Genomic DNA, 16493 nt, shown 5'->3' with positions numbered 1-16493 from the left:
CTGACACTTCAGGAAAGCCCCAGCCGGGAACTCGGGGAGGCCTTTTCCGAAGCCAAGGAGTCGGCCCCCGCGTTCCTGGCGGGCAGTCCCGGCTCTCCCGCTGCCCCCTGCCGGCCGCGACGGGCAGAAGGTTCCTCTGAGGACTTCACGGTTCAAGAGGGTGAGCTAGGGGACAGGAGGGGGGGCGGGATGGAGGGGGTGTTCGTGGGCGTAGTCACCGGGCGGGGCCAGGGCCCCGCAACTTTGCGGGGTGGGCGAGGCGACGTGCTGGGGCAGGGTGAGGCAGAAATAGACTTACGGGCCGGCCAGGGACGCCACCAGCGGTGACGGTTCCCCACCGGCCACGGGCGCGAGTGATCACCGGGCGGTCTGCAGGCGGCGGGTTCCAGTGGGACGACAGCTTCCCACGGACGCCCGCCTGGGAGCCCGTCTTGGCAGACCCCGCTGCACCCTCCAGGCCGGCTGTGCCGGGCCCCATCTCGCGCTTCACCGTCTTGCCCGCACCTGCGGCGTCCCGCTTCTCCATCACACACGTCTCCGACTCCGACGCCGGCTCTGTGGGAGGTAAGAGGCTGTGGCTGGCTGGCAGGAGGAGACACCAAGTCGGGACAATAGAATGGGGCCCTGCTCTCGTTATTTCTCATGTGCGAGCTCAGTTCTCAGACAGGGAAACTAAGGCTTGGAGAGGTCGGGTCACGCGCAGGTGTGTCTGCCTTGGCCGAATTTGCAGGCCTTGCCTCTCTGCCTCCTGGGCCAAGACTGGGCGCTGCTTTGCTCTCAGGCCTCACTGCTTTTCTAGAGGCACAGGATGCATACTGAGTGCCCCCACCCTCTGCCTGACCTTAGCCCCCCAACCTGGGGCAGCCTCTCTCACCGGAACCTCCCCAGCCCTTGCTAGTTAGCCTCAGGCTCTGCCCACCCTCTCTGATGGCTCTTGCCCAGCAGCACCAGTGGCGGTCAGGTGCCCCGGGGAGGTCCTACTCAGGTGTGGGATCTTAGCTCACCCCTCCCTCCATGCTGCACTCCTCTGCCAGCCTCAGACCAGGAAGGCTCATCCCTGCCAGGTTGCCATGCCCTACCCCCTGCAAGTTCTTGTGAGTTCTGCTTGGCTTACCTGAAAGCCCATCTCTACCCAAATACCTCCTGGTCATTTTGTCCCCCAGGCAGACCCAGCCCTTCCCCCATGTCCTTGGCATATCGGCTTGACCCTGGACAATATGTCTTGAATGGACATCTGAATAAACGAGCAGGTCACCAGGAGGCGAATGTGTGATGATTGCCAGCCCAGGCCTCAGTTTCCTCACCTGTTAAAGGAGGACTTTGAGGGCATGTTGAACTTTGCTGAGCCCAGGGGACAGACTCTACCTGGGTCTGGGTGCTGGTGTTTCATGGGTAAGAGAAATGGGTCTAGCTCCCATTCAGACAGACAGGCAATCAGACAGTGAAGGGAGCTGAGGGCTGTAGCCCCAGCTGCTCAGTGGCCCTAGGACAGGGATGGAAGCTAGGTGGGAGTCCTGGGGGAGGGCCTCTGGCTGTCCTCAGCATCTTCTGGAATTTGTGGCATCTCCTGTTTGCCAGGCCCTGCAGGAGGCGCTGGGGGCAGCTGTAAAGAAGGTTGAGACCCAGGCAGCCCCTGCTTGGAGCCCCTGCTGATCCTGCTTCAGGCAGCAGCGAGGATGGTGACCGAGAGTGAGTGGGGACTTCGTGGGGACTGCAGTCCTGGTGGCGGTCGGCAGCAGCTTCCAGCATCTCGGTGCCCAATGCAGCACCCTGGACAGTGGAGTGGCCAGTGCTGCCTTGGGGGCAGGATTCATCCTGGACACTCAGGTCTGCTGCTATCCCCTAGGGATGCCCCACAGCCCCCATCTGGAGCCCCCCCCCCACAGCTACCCCCTCTGCCCTGGTTGCTGCTATCAGACGGCTTGGCCTGAGGCCAGGGGATCTTCTGGTGACTGGGGGAGGGGGGCGGCTCACAGGCCTTGTCCACTGGCCCCTGTGGTGCAGTGCAGGATGTCATGCCCCAGCCCTGTGGAGATAGCTGGCAGAGGCCTGCTGGGACAGCCTTTCCCTGTCCCCTTGGACCCTTCCACCTGGTTCTGGGTTTGCTCAATACAAGGTGAGGTGGGCTCGTGGGCCCCACCACCCTTACCTCAAAGTTGGTGGCTGAAGTTTCCCTTTCACTGTCTCAGCTAGACCCATAAGCTCTCCCTCCCCAGAGTCTGGGCTGACTCCTGCCTGGGTCTCCCTGTTGGAGCCAGGGGGGCAGTTTGAAAGATGGGGAGCTTTCAGGCCCCACCCCTGCCACCTCAGCCTGGCTCTAGAGGTACCCTCCGCTGGCACTTCAGGACACTGCCCAGCCCAGCTGCTAAGGCAGCCCAGCTGCCCCCCCTGCCGGCAGGGAAGGGGACTTGGGAAGGGATGGAACTGGGTCAGGGTTAGCGCAGAGCAGCACAGGGAATATTTTTGTAGCTGCTGTTGTCCAAGCAAAAGGAAATGGGACTGGATGATTTTAAGTTATTGTTGCCAAAGAGATGTAAGTTTATTGTTGTTTTGGGAGTGTGAGTGGGGACACTTGAGGCTTAGGGTGCTGGTGCAATGATTTTCTTCTTCCTTGTTTTTGTTTTTTTTTTCATTTTTTTCCGAAGCTGGAAACGGGGAGGCAGTCAGACAGACTCCCGCATGCACCCGACTGGGATCCACCTGGCATGCCCACCAGGGGGCAATGTTCTGCCCCTCTGGGGCGTCGCTCTGTTGCATCCAGAGCCACTCTAGCGCCTGAGGCAGAGGCCACAGAGCCATCCCCAGCGCCCGGGCCATCTTTGCTCCAATGGAGCCTCGGCTGCGGAAGGGGAAGAGAGAGACAGAGAGGAAGGAGAGGGGGAGGGGTGGAGAAGCAGATGGGCTCTTCTCCTGTGTGCCCTGGCCGGGAATCAAACCTGGGACTCCTGCACGCCAGGCTGACGCTCTACCGCTGAGCCAACCGACCAGGGCCTCTTCTTCCTTGTTTTTAAAGAGAAATCAACCTAAGGAAAAAAGCCTTTATGTTAAGCGTGGTTTTTTTTTTTGGGGGGGGGTATTTCAGATAAAGTCTTGGGCAGGAGGGGGCTTGACCATGCTGGGGTGGGGACTCAGATGCCAGCTCTGTCTGGGGGGCAAAATAGTCCCTCTTGTCCACAGGGGAGGGGGGCTGTAGGAGGAAGGCTGCCCCTCCCCCCATTGCCCTTGGCACATCTTGGTGAAGGGAGAGAGTAACCAGGGCTCCCATTGTGCCAGGTGAGGTCTGTCCAGAGCAGAGTGGAGGACTGACCCCTGTAGCCCTCTCTTCCTGCCCTGCACTTGGCCCTGCCTAGGTAAGGATGAGGAGGGAGCCCACAGACCTCCCCAGGAAGCCCTTCCCCACTGCCTTTCAGTGGCTGGAGCCTGTTCCTCAGCATAAGGGGGTACTGGGAAGCTGGGAGGCAGGAGCATTTTTGAGGAGTTGGGGCTTCTGTGCATCCCCAATCCAAGCATCTGCCTTAGGTCCCCACCTCTAGCTTCTGTGAGGTGAGAGGCCTGGGTGCCCCCCCCCCAGGCTCCTGCCCTCTGCTTCCTGTCCTGGTGTGCCAGACTGCAGGAAGCTCAGGGCTCCAGAACAGCTCCTTGGAGGGTAGGGGAGGATTGGCTCTGCAAGTTCCATGGCTATATTTCAGCCACAAATGTCTAATAGCATGTATCCAATAATAAAGTCTCTAAAATCTGGTATTTCAGCTGAAATATGGAAATAGCTAAGACAGAAGGAGGGCAGGGAGGGGGAAGGCCCACCCAGTAATCCTGTGGCAAGGAACCCCCCCCCCAGTGGCACACAGTTTAGAAACGCAGGCCACAGTACCTACTGCCCACTCCAGGGAGCTCAGGCCGCAGCAGCAGCTGTGGATGGGAACTGGGGCTTGGGCAGGGAAGAGGTCAGAGACCCCTCAAAACTGCCAGCAATGTGGGAGAGCCTGCCAAGAAGTCAGTTGCTCTTGATGATTCATCCAACGATGATGATGGCAGGCTCTCCCCTTCCTGTGCCCCAGGCCTCCCGCCCCTGCAGGCCACAGATCACAACGGGGCAGCCGTTTATTGACCAGAGACACCTGGGAGCTATGAGCAGCATGGGAGCTGGGCTCCCCTTTTAGCCACAAGCTAACGGAATGTCCTTCCCTCACCCGGTGGGTTCTGTGGCTCCATGGCCTAGCCAGCTCGTCCCAGCTCCGGCAAGGCCCCCTCAACTCATCTGGGTCACAGGCCAGGTGCTCTGTCTACAGGAGAAGCCAAGGCCCAGCCCAGGCCAGACTGAAGTGGGGGCAGAACTGGCAGGTGAAGAGCGTGGAAGAAACATTCCCAGAAGGGCAACCATGCAGGTCATAAAGAAAACTTATAGGTGGAGTGGGGAGAAGAGGCCCTGTAGGCAGCAGGTGCAGATGTGGCCATCAGCTGAGGAGGGGGGCAGACCTGTCATTGGTCACTGTTGGCTTCAGCTGGATGCTGGTGAAGGGATTCCTGAGGAGGAGAGGAGAGGGGTTTTAGTATGGACAGTGCTGAGTGTGCCATACCCCAGGGCCCTAGCTCTGCAAATGGAACTGACCCAGACCCTGAGGTCCAGCCTCCAAGCGCACAGCCGGGGCTGGGGGCAGGCAATAGAGGCTGCTGGGAGAGCCAGGGAGTGTGCCATCTACAAGGCCAGCTAACCTCAATGCACCACTTTCTGTTCACTCCCAGCTGGAAGTTAACCCTTCCAGGACAGGGCAGGTGGGGAAGGGTCCCCTGCCTCACATCTGCCCTGGGGTCCAGACCCAGTTCCTTCTCAGTCCCCAGTGGGCCTACATTCAAGTCTGGGGGGTGCCCACAAGGCCCAGTGGCCCAAGTGGTATCTGCCCAAACCCATCGACACACAGGACAGTCCAGTTCATGCGTCCCGGGGTCCCAGGGGGCCTGGGCTCACTCCACACTGACATGACAGACACAAGGCGCACACACACTGGCAGCCACAGAGCTGTTGGGCAATGCCCACGGCCCCCCTGCAGAGGGGCTGACCATCACCTAGTGAGGTGTCAACCACCTATCTCCCCAAGGGAACCTCCCTTGCATGCCCAGGTTGCAGCTGACGGACAGATGGACTGGCCAGACGAGGCTGAGATGGAATGAGAGAGCATGAGGGCTGGCTACTGGCTGGCCCTCAGGACACCTGTCCTCAGACAGCAGCTAGGAGACGGCAGGCAGCCCGGGGGATGCAGCATGGATGAACGCGGGACACAAGAGGGTGTGGCATGGACAGGACCACACTCCTGGTAAAGCACTTGGCTCTTGGAGCCGTTACCTGGGGCAGGAGGTGCCTCTGGCATAGCTGGGCTGGCTTCCATGGGAGCTGAGGGGGTGGTAGGCTGTGGGCAGGCGGGCACTCCATCCAGTGCTCATGGGGAGAGCATGTGGGTGGGAGCACTGCTCTGCCTTTTCCTGAGGATTTGGTGTTTTCCAAAAAAACCCCACTTTGGGCTTTTTAAAAAGATGAATTACTAAGAAGAAACTGACCATCAAGGTATGGCTTCTTTGTCTGCAAGGTGACACCCGAGAGTTGTTTATTAAAAGTCTTCCGATTCAGGCATCACAACTGTGATGAAAGGCCACTCCCAGCCCTACGTGGGCCCCAGGCCTGGCTCTGGCCTCTCTTTGGCTCTGATCTGTACAGACAAGCTTTACTGGAGCTGGCCACAGTGGGCCACACAGAGGTCCCCAAGGCCAGGTCTACTGTCACTAGTGATATCTGTCCTAAGGATGTAGGACACAGGGTGGCCTGTGCCCCTGGCCGTCATCTCCACTAGACTGTGGTTCTAGGAGAGGGCCCTGTGCCCCTGGCCGTCATCTCCACTAGACTGTGGTTCTAGGAGAGGGCCCTGTGCCCCTGGCCGTCATCTCCACTAGACTGTGGTTCTAGGAGAGGGCCCTGTGCCCTTGGCCGTCATCTCCACTAGACTGTGGTTCTAGGAGAGGGCCCTGTGCCCCTGGCCGTCATCTCCACTAGACTGTGGTTCTAGGAGAGGGCTCTGTGCCCCTGGCCGTCATCTCCACTAGACTGTGGTTCTAGGAGAGGGCCCTGTGCCCCTGGCCATCATCTCCACTAGACTGTGGTTCTAGGAGAGGGCTCTGTGCCCCTGGCTGTCATCTCCACTAGACTGTGGTTCTAGGAGAGGGCCCTGTGCCCCTGGCCATCATCTCCACTAGACTGTGGTTCTAGGAGAGGGCCCTGTGCCCTGGCTGTCTCCAACCAGGGTCAAGGCAGGAGGTTCTGGGGGGCTGGAAATGGGGCCAGTTCATCCACTTGCAGTTGGGGATTTAGCAGAAGGAGCATGGACCCTGTCCCCAGAGAAGGGAGGACAGCTCCTATGTGCCCACAGCTGGGGGCAGAGTGGCCAGGTGGGTTTGGGCAGCACACAGTGCACTCCTGCTGATACCCGAGTTTGCGTCAGAGGGGGAGTGCAGATGGCATCGTCAGCTGGGGCCACAGGGGGGAGCTGTAGGGCCAGAAACCTTTCTCATCTGCACCCCAAAACAATGCTCCATGATGCACCTGCCTGTCCACACTCCAGGTTCTGAGAATGTGGGAGCCATTGCAAACACTTCAGCCTTCCAGCACCTCCCTCCCACAGCTCCTCACAGCCCAGGCCAGACACCCACTCCCTGGGGTGGGACACTTCCACCTCACAGCACCAGAGGAAGGGCACAGTCCCCTTGGGCACCTACCACCTTCTGGAATGTTCTTTCTTCTGTGAAAGAACCTACTCATGAGCTACCCTGGGGCAGGTGCCTGTGTGACACTGAGCGGCAGCTGGAGTCAACACTGAGATGACAGGACAAGACTGGGACCCAAGGTCCACTACAGGACAAGATTTTCCCATCCTATGGACACTGGTCACTGCCAGGAAGGTGCTAGGCCAGGCTTCCTCCCAGCAGTGCTGTGGGCAGACTGTAAAGGCCAGCTGTAAATGGACCAGCTCGCCTGGTGCCAGCACAGAATGGAGGGCCCAGAGGCTCAGTCCCCTTCGAGTTATAACTGTCTAGGGTCTGCCCCTTGGCAGGGCTGCGAGGGCACAGCGTCCCCTCCCAGAGAGCCACTGGGCAGGTACTCCCGAGCTGGGATGTGGGCGTGACCAGAGTCTTGTACGTGGAGAAAGCATTTCCATGCCAGACACAGAACAGGCCTGCTCTCCTGTGGGGCTAAGGGAGTGGGGCGGGACAGAGCTCAGGACCCCAATGCCAGCTCTCAGGGACCCATGCAGCCTGGGGGTCCAGCCCTGCTATTGGGCAGCTTTCAGTTCCAGCCTCACAAAAAGCTCATGGCCTTGCGTGTGGGGGAACCCGCTGGGGTTTTCTGTTTCTCTAGGCCCTGGTCAGCAAACTGCGGCTCATAAGCCACAAGCAGTTCTTTGGTCCCTTGAGTGTGGCTCTTCCACAAAACACCACGTGCGGGCGCTACCTTGATAAGGAATGTACCTACCTATATAGTTTGTTTAAAAAATTTGGCTCTCAAAAGAAATTTCAATCGTTGTACTGTTGATATTTGGCTCTGCTGACTAATGAGTTTGCCGAGCACTGGCCTGGGTGAACACAGATGGTCATCCTGAGAGCGGCCCGTCTGCTCTACTGCAGCTCCATCCCTTGGTATGTCCAGAGCAGGGAGAGCCACAGGGCAGTTACCACCCAGGTTTCCCCTTTCTCCTGAACTTCCTGTCTTCAATCCCAAGCTTTCCCCACAGCGTCAGAATGTCAGTCCTTCTGGAATTCAATCTTCTCAGCCCCTCCCCAGCCATAAGCTTGAGCAGAGCTGGGAAGGGTCCCTCAACCAACCAGAGGTAGCTCTCGGCACCCCACCCCAGCTGAATCACTAGGCCAGGTGACTGTGCAGCTGGCCACGCCGTGCTCCTGGGGCTGAGTGCACCCCATTTCACCCGATGACCACTGTGACCCTGGGGTCTGCCTTATGCCAGAGACGCAGTCCTCCAGCTGTCACCTTTCCCAGTCCCTTCAGAAGCAAGGACAGCTTAGCCCCACCAGCTAGGAGGAACCATGGGCAAGACAGGCAGGCCACTCAGAGGAGAATTCAGAGGCAAGGAAGAGGTGGCCCAGTGCTGACCACTGCTGAGCTACAGTCAAAGGCATTTCCACCCTATTCCCAAAGTCAAGAGTGTTTGTCTTCAGAATGCACCAGCACAGTGACACCAAGGCCGTGAGGGAGAAAGCCCAGATCTGCTGGGCTGTCTGGCTGCCCTCACTGGGGTCAAGTGATTACCATCCTTCATAAGGATCAAGATGCCCGCTGCACAGGGTCACCTTCTCAGTGATTTGAGGTGGAGGTAGGGAAAGTGGGCAGCAGTGGCCACCCTGCGGGAAGGCACAAGGACCCAGAGTGGTAGGCTCCCACATTCCCTGCTGGCTGTTGGTGCTTGCTTTCTGAAGACAGGAAAGGACCTGTCACCAGGAGGGTGTTGGAGAAGGCTGGAGAGGGTACCCCGGAATGGCGCTGAGGGCCTGGTATGGGCATTGGGACAGAATGAGCAGCAGTATTGGGTATCCACTGTCCCTAGCAGGGCAGATATGCGCTCCTGCTTCCATAGGCCTGTAGCACTTGCCTGGCAAAGCCATGGAGCTGTCCTCAGGCCCCACCTGAGTGTCCCCACACCCCGGGCTGCAGTACCCAGCAACCCAGAAGCCAGCCCAGTGGGCTGACCTACGCCCACAGGGGCCAGTCCGAGGGGACACTCAGACAAAGGAGCCAAAGTCTTATCACTGGGTCTACCTTGACTGTGGCCAAAGCACTTAGCAGAGGCAGGAGAGAAACCCAGACAGAGGGCAGGCCAGCCCCATGCCCAGCATTGGGGGAGGTGCCCAGACAGGAAGTCTGTGAGTCTGAGGAGCGACTGAGGGGAAGTAAAGGCCCAGAGCCCTGAGCAGAGCAAGCTGGTGACCCTCAGGTCCTACCCTGACCACCAGACAGAGGCCAGAGGGTCTCTCCAGAGCCACTGCAAACACAGACTGACCAGCACAGAAAACCAGGCACTTACTAACTTGAGACAGGAGGCTCAAAATCTGGCCACTTCCACGTCAGGGCTGCAAGGGAACACAAGGGCTGCTGGTGCAGGTGCAGGTGGCGGGGCCTGCAGTCTCTTAAGTGTGCGGAGGCTGATGCAGGATGGGGCATCAGGCGCAGGGTCAGGCTGTGCGGCCCATGTTCACAGGGCGGTGGCCACCACAGGTGTCCCCAGGTACCTCGGTGTGGGACCCACATGGGGGCTGGAAGGAGGGGACACACCCAACTCAATGCAATAAATAAAACTTTTATTCAAACCACTGCAGTACAGGGCACAATTCAGATTAAAAAAAAAAAGGAAAAATATCTTCAGCACTTTACATCTTCGTACAAGTTTTGCGATTTTGTTTCTACATTCATCCATCGAGCATGGAATCCCCTGGATTTGAGATTGTTAGCAAAATCAGACCACCACCATGGAAGCTTCTCTTCACACAGGTCCTCACTCAGGCCTCGTGCTTCCCTTAAATGTAAAATGGTTCGACGTCTCTGTATTGAGCAGCTTCTGCCACAAGCACAACTAGCCACGTCCTAGTCTGCGGGAGGCTTTGCTAACTCCATAAAGGAGTGTCTGCAGGTTCCTGGGGCTCCTGCAGTGGGAGGGGCCGGGGAGCTGCCCCTCACTTGCTTCCTGGATTCAGGGCACGAAGAGGCAATACCCAGTAGCCACTGAATCCAGCACGTCTTTCTGAAGTCACCAAGACACATGAAAAGACGAGAGCATTTAGAGAAGACAGCAGGCCTGTGGGCAGGTTGCCCAAAGGCTCCCTCCCAGGTGGCCCCTGCCCTGTGCAGCCGGGTGGCCAAGACTATCTCACAAGGCCAGTAAAAGAACTGGTTTCCAGAACACGTGGGATGGGGTGGTCTCTAGAGGTCTTTGGAACGTCCATGTGCGGCTGGGCAGCACCTGCTCCCGACCACCTCCCACCAGGGCACTGTGTGAGGTCGCCACGCTGGATGGTGACGCCCAAGCTCTGGTCTCTGTACACCGTCTAACAGCATCCTCAGAGAAGAGAGCCCTCAGGAGCTGACTTGGCAGTGTGGGCTGGGCTGGGACCATGGCCTCCCTCACAGGAGTGGCCAGCTTCCTCAGGAGGCCCCCAGCGGGGTGTGGCCCTCGAGCCTCTGGGAGCAAGCCCCCAGTTCCTTCCCTGTCCTGACAGATGCCAGCGTGTGCTGGAGGACGTCAGATGCAGAAATAACAGTACGTACACCGGAGTCCATGCATATCTTTTTGTTTTTAGGAAAAAAAAGGTCCTTTTCCTGTTTTCAGCGTTTTTTTTTTTTGTTTTTGTTTTTTTTGAGTTTTCTTTTTCTTCAAACTTTAGAGCTGGCTTGCAGTGAGCCTTCAGAAGGGCAGTGCGTCATGAACACAGCAGACAGGGAAGAGGCGAGAGTGCCATGGCACTACCAGGCTGGCAGGTCCTGCCTGGCAGGACACGCAGGTGGGGTGTGTAAACACAGGAGCAGAGAGAGGGCAGCACCATGGACCCTGGGGATCTCAGAGTCTGGGGTCACCAACCAAAAGGCAAGAGGGGGCAGATGGGAGAAAATGACCCAAGAACAAACCAACAACAGCTGAGGAGGAAACTGAAGGAGGCCAGACAGATTTGGAGGGGCACGCAGAAGCTCTCCCGAGCAGCAGCCGGCCATGGTCAGCGTCCTCATACTGTGGACACCAGTGTGCCGCTGCCACTGTGAAACAAAGTAAGGACAGCTGCTGGCTGCAGCCCCCCCGCCCCCGAAGCAGCCTTCTTAGCAGCTCTGGGTTGGTTGGCCACCTGGCCAACCTGTGACCTGGCCCTGGGGGAAGGGTGATGGCAGAAGTCCCAGAGCTAGGAGGAGGGCAGAGCTGGCAGTTCCCAGCCATCGATGCTGAGTGGACGAGGCAGGCCAGGAAGAGCAGTGCCACTAAAGAAGTGGGTGTAGGGCTCCTGCAGGGCCCACTAGGAAAGACAGGGAGCCCCAGAGGGGCTGTGCGACCCGGCACAGGTATCAGCATGGGCATGGCCAGACTGGGCTCCATAGGAGCACTTTCTCTGGACCACCTATGGAGAGTGTGTCTCACTTGGAGATGTCCTGGGATTCTAGGCTGAAGCCTCAGGGCGGGCCCGCTCTCTTCAGAGGCCTGGGGGCCTTCAGGGTAGGAGACAGAAAAGGTGCCTGGGACCCACTCGCCCTAATCCATAGAGAAGATGGTACAGTCTCCAGCCAGGCCACTATGAAGGGAGTACTTCAGGGGAACCGCTTCCCACTGCCCACAGTTCCCAAGGACAACTCTGAAAGCCCCTACCTGCTAATGGCCCGTGCCCCGTAGTCATCCAGACCCTGGGGAGGAAAGGTAGGAACACATCAGGCTTGTGGTCCCAGGAGGAGAGGCAGGGGCTGGAGGGCAGGTGACTCTCCTGACCAGGGTGTGCAGTGCTGCCTCCAGCTGAGGGCCAGAGGGCCCCTCCTCTACAAACAGATGTGGCCTTCCCAATCACAGGGACAGTTCCTTGTCTGTCTGGCAGTCGATTGTGTGACCTCATACTTGTATACACGCAAGACAGATCACCTGATGACCCCCTTCCATACAGACCTCCCATGGCAGGTGTGCAGGACCCTGTGGGCCCCATAACCAAGAGAGCACCTGCAGGCCACATGGCCTGAGCACCCGAGCAGATGAATTGGGCCATTTGGCAGTCTCGGGGCAGGTTGAGGGGCCTCCCCAGGAACCCAGGGCCCTAAACCAGTAACAGCTGGGTGGGAAAGTAGGACTGACAGGCTGGTTTCGGGAGGACGGCTGACACAGATGGTCACCTGCAGGCCTGACTAGAGCAAGCCTGACCTGGCCCCTAGGCCCAGCGTCCCAGGGCTCCCAGATCCCAGCTTCAGCTTCCTGGCCCTGGGGAAGGGGCTACTTCCTCAGGAGGGAACCCCTGGGTGTGGGGCTGGGGCTGTGGAATTCTGGCCTGGTCTCAGGGCCTTCAAGGGGTGTTGACACCTTCCTCAGCTTTTTCAGCACCAAAACCAAACCCAGAGACTGGGAGGTAAGAGTAGTGAGCAGTGGTCACTCCGGGCCTAGTCAGCTATGCCACAAAGCCTGGTGAGGCTGGATGGGACCAAAGTGTCTCACTGTCCAAGCAGGCTGGCTCTGTCACCCTGAGACACAAGGCTTCTACTAGACTCCCTGAAGGTCCTGGCCACCTTCCAGCCTGAAGTGGCTGGTGCCCACATCTGCACAAGCCCCATAGCTCTCTAGGAGTGGCTCCTAGACACCAAAATTTCCATGATGCCCAGGTTCCTGCCCAGAGACTGTCTAGGCAGACTCAAGGCCCAAGCCCCCAAGCCCAGGCCTGTCAAACACGGGGCCTTCCAGCAGAAGTGCCAATGTAGGGCTTTGGCTGGGCCACCCCTCCACAGTCCCTGGGACCCAGGTTCCTGCATGCTCACCTGGGAGAAGGCGGGCACAGCCACGCTGTAGGGCCTCTGTTTGAAGGTGCTGGCCATCTGGGTGGGGAAACCGCAGGAGGAAGTGCCATAGTCAGGGGGCGGGAGGGCCAGGTCCTCCTTGTCCAGGAGGTTGCCCGTGCTGCTGCTCTTCCCCTGCTGCAGGCTGCAGTCATGGGAGACAGGGTACTCAGGCCTGGGCCAGCCTAGGATCCTGCCTACCCCCACGTTCCCCACGCTGCACTGAGCCACTGAAAGGGGGTGACAGAGGCTGCTCTCGGCCTGGGTGGCTGCCACCCTGACCCTCATGGACACCTCTACTGGAACTGGGCACAAAAGTATACCTGGGGGTTCCAGAAGGCTTGCTGGGGCTGAGCCCTCTGGCAACCTCGCCCTCCCAGCGCCAGCTAGGGCCCCCTTGTGTATGCATTCTATAGGAGATGGCAGCAGGGTGTGCCTTGGGCACAGCATGGGGCAAGAGGAGCCTGCCCCACGGATCAGCGAACGAGGCTGCCCACATGGCACAGTGGTCCTCCACACTGAGTACCTCCACCCCACGTACCCCAGGGTCTCAGACCTGCAGCACCCTGGGCCTGGGAAACCCAGCCAAGCTTCGTGCAACAGGGCCTGGGGCCTGACAGGTGCCATCAACAGCAACTCCCCGCAGCCCCTCTCCAGAGCTGAGGGACAACTCTGTGGGCAGCATGCTCACCTCATGTGCAACCTGTCACTGCCATCACTGTCCAGGACCCGGGTGTAGGAGAAGGGAAACCAGCCCCGCCTGAAACAAATGCGCAGGTGAGAGCAGGCGGGTCCCCAAGTCCCATTGGCTCCCTGGCCTGGCTGTACGTGTCTGTGGAGAGGACATAAGCCACTGCTCCAGAGACACTAGGACACTCTAGCCTGTCCCCTGGGTACATCTGGGCCTGGATGGGAGCTTCGGCAGCTGCCTCCCCTGTGAGGTTGCGAGAATGAGCCGGGACCCAGGCAGTGATCAGGGCCTCAGCCCCAAGTGGCCACATGCTGAGCCATGGGGCCAACACCAAGGGAGGGTCTGGGAGGGTGGTGTCCCTGCTTGGAGCCCCTCCCAGGGCAGCAACAGCCTGGAGGCCAGAGGAAGCCGAGTCTACTCCACCCCCATCAGGGCCGGTGTCAGGGCAGACTGCACCCCAGTGGCCTCTCCCATCTCACCAACGACACATCTAGACAACACGGTGGCAGTGGGAGGGTGGAGTCCCTGACTCAGCAGCTCCCAGCTTGAGCAAGAGCAAGCCATTCACACTGCCCTCGGCCACGGGTGTAAGCCATGAGGGCATGGCCTGTTGGAATTTACACGACTTCTAGGAACCCAGCCCTGCCCAGGAGAGATATGGGGAAAACAGAAAGGCTCTGCGTGGGAAGCTGACCTCTACCACCTAGGAAGCCACAAACCTGCTAGCAAAGAAGGTGCCAAAAACAAAAAGGGGGTTTTGGGCCAAGTCAGAGATGTGGGCAGTAAGGGGTGGAGCTGGACAGACCATGGAGACTGGTGGGTGGGAGCCCCCACTGCAGGTGAGAGGCCTCTTTTAGGTGTGTCTGTCAGGGTTTCTGCAGTGAAAGCACTGTGACCTCGACAGAAGTGTCCGTGGGCCCAGGGTCAGGGTCAACATCCCCATGCTCCAGGAAGAGCACTCACATCTTGGTTTTCTCACTCTCGCCATAGTGCCAGCCGTCCCGGGCCTCAGGCACCAGCAGTGTGATGAGGTCGCCCTCCTTGAAGCTCAGCAGGGTGCTGTTGTCACCGGCCGCATGGGAGAAAATGGCCTTTACCCGCATGCGGCCATTGCGCTCCAGGCCGGCCGCCATGGAGCTGGAGCGGGGTAGCGTCTTGTTCTCGGCTGCTGGACAACAGGGCAGGTATGAGGGGAAGCTCTTCTCCACAGTCAGGAGTAAAGGGCGCAATTACCCTCCCATCAGCTCAGTGGCCCCTGGTGGGCCTGGAGGTGAACCGTTCATCCTGATGGACACCTACCGGCCTCCAGAGCCATGTGGAAATGGGGTGGCTCAGACCTGCCCTCATCCAGGGGCTGAGCTTTAGCCTTCCCATTGGCTAATGAGGATGTACCTAGTCCCCTGGGGGGGGGGGTGAGAGTGTGTCCCAGGAAGACAGGACCCAGGGCCCCACAGGGGTGGGAGCTGTCCCATCACCAACTGATGCCTCCCAGCACTATCTGTCTGCTCTAGGCACTGCTTCCCCTCTCACCAGACTTAATGGGGGAACCCTGAGAAACCCAAGGGTCTAGAATGGTTCTCGAAGGGGTCCTCAGGATGCTGCACCTCAGGGTGAACCTGGTTACAAGTGAACCTCAGGGTCCTGCAACCACCCTCAGGTGTCATTACTGAGGGCGGCGGGAGTGGGTCTGGGCCCCAGTGTGGCCTTTGCAGAGCCCTTACTGGTGGCATAGCTGTTTTTCGGAGTCACACTCTTGCGCACGGGCAGCGTGTTAGAATAGGAGTCACTCATCTTGGTCTGAGGCTGCGGAGGAGATGAGGACTTGGGCTGGGCCACCTTGCGGTCAGCCCAGGGGTTATAGTCCTCACTGTTTGGGCCTGAGACGCCGTTCATGATGGGAGCATTCTCCTGGGCAGACAGCCGCTGTGGAGAAGAAGTGGCAAGACGCAGGGTTGGAGGAGGGTCTAGCCCACAGGAGGCCAGCGTAGAGGGCCATGGCCCCAGCAGGGATGCTGACCACTGCAAGGGGGTTGTCCTCCCACACCCATAGGCTTTCCGGAGGTTGAGCACTCACCCCCACAAATGGGGCCAGTTCAGGGGGCACTGGCAGGGGCTTGGCCCCCGGAATGGGGTCTGAGATGACCAAGCTGGACTTGGAGGCCGACAGGGTGCCAGGGAGGATGGCGCCATTGCTGCTGGTCAGCTGCTGCATCAGCTGCACGGCACGGTCTGGGATCTTGTTGGGGTCGGCGCAGGCCTGTTGCCACAGCGGCAGCTTCTGTGCCAGCAGCTCCTTGCCCTAAAGCAGAGGAAGCAGGGAGAGTGGAGCCGGCTGACCGCAGCCTCCCTGCAGAGCCTGATGCTGACCTCATGATGCAGCCCTGGCCCTGACAGCACTGGAGGGCCTCACAAGAAAGCCCCATACCAGGAGGGGAACACCTGGCTGGGGCTGAAAGCTACTTCTCACCAGGTGATGCCTCACTGCCACATGAGCCACTTGAGTCCCCAACCCCAGCCTGGGGGAGGTGGTCTGCTCTAGCGCGTGGTGCAGTTGAGGGACCATCAAGAATGAGATCAAAGCAGGGCCTACCTAGGTGGGGCCTCCCTGGGGCCCACGGTATGAGACACAAACAGAGGCTCACAGGGTCAGCCCTGGAATAGGCATACCCTGCATGGACAAACAGCCATATACTAGGAAGAGCTGTCCCCATAGACGGGGCCTGGAAACCTCAGGGCAGGGAGGGGACTGCGGAGAAGGGGGCCAGTGAAGCCAAGCTGGGCTGAGTGGGGAGGGGCTCCACCTGGGAACCCCAGAGGGTGCTAAGCAGGCCACAGCCCCTCTGCCACTGGCTGTCTAGACCAGGGCCAGCATGGCACACCCCAGGGCTGGCCTGTCTTGGGAATAAGGTCTGACTGGAACCATGTCTGTTTGTTCATACATCTCCTGTGGCCACCTCCACGAGCCATGGCTGAAACTGAAAACATTTACTATCTGGCTCTTGGTGGAGATAAACGGTGGACAGGTCTGAGGTGCTCATGAGAAAGACCAGCAGGGACCCAGCAATAGCAAGAACAATTCCATTGTCAGGGCACTGCCCCTGAGCGACTGCCGATGTGAGACGACCAGAGTGACTCTGGGCCCTATCAGGTAATGAAGCCTCTGTTACTGTAGGATCAGGGCCATGCACCAAGGCAACGCCTGGTGGCTGGCTGCTGTTCACAGGCTGCGAGACCCTGCCCTGGCGC

General features: G+C 59.1%; 2 protein-coding genes across 13 annotated transcripts in view; one reads left to right on the top strand and one right to left on the bottom strand.

Moving 5' to 3' along the window:
• Positions 1–2368, top strand: part of AATK (apoptosis associated tyrosine kinase) — a 35558-nt gene extending 33190 nt beyond the window's left edge. For 2 of the 4 annotated variants that reach the window (XM_066237707.1, XM_066237711.1), the window contains exons 11-13: positions 13–160; positions 322–564; positions 1164–1354. In XM_066237707.1, coding sequence (XP_066093804.1) covers positions 13–160; positions 322–564; positions 1164–1273 — 501 coding nt within the window. In that variant the 3' untranslated portion in view covers positions 1274–1354. Of the gene's footprint in view, positions 1–12; positions 161–321; positions 565–1163; positions 1355–1578 lie in introns of those variants that run through there. The other 2 variants (XM_066237710.1, XM_066237708.1) reach the window with 2 other exon arrangements.
• A 136-nt stretch (positions 2369–2504) lies between these two features.
• Positions 2505–16493, bottom strand: part of BAIAP2 (BAR/IMD domain containing adaptor protein 2) — a 70750-nt gene continuing 56761 nt past the window's right edge. For 3 of the 9 annotated variants that reach the window (XM_066237735.1, XM_066237742.1, XM_066237743.1), the window contains 7 exons: positions 15322–15546; positions 14969–15170; positions 14211–14415; positions 13248–13316; positions 12539–12701; positions 11397–11431; positions 2505–4521 (listed from right to left, as the gene is read on the bottom strand). In XM_066237735.1, the coding sequence (XP_066093832.1) occupies positions 4452–4521; positions 11397–11431; positions 12539–12701; positions 13248–13316; positions 14211–14415; positions 14969–15170; positions 15322–15546 (969 nt within the window). In that variant the 3' untranslated portion in view covers positions 2505–4451. Of the gene's footprint in view, positions 4522–9077; positions 9124–10626; positions 10799–11396; positions 11432–12538; positions 12702–13247; positions 13317–14210; positions 14416–14968; positions 15171–15321; positions 15547–16493 lie in introns of those variants that run through there. The other 6 variants (XM_066237739.1, XM_066237740.1, XM_066237736.1 and 3 more) reach the window with 6 other exon arrangements.

This window comes from Saccopteryx bilineata, chromosome 6 (assembly GCF_036850765.1).
Source record: "Saccopteryx bilineata isolate mSacBil1 chromosome 6, mSacBil1_pri_phased_curated, whole genome shotgun sequence".
In the NCBI taxonomy this organism is placed as follows: Eukaryota; Metazoa; Chordata; class Mammalia; order Chiroptera; family Emballonuridae; genus Saccopteryx; species Saccopteryx bilineata.
This window is presented reverse-complemented; position numbering and strand designations above follow the sequence as displayed.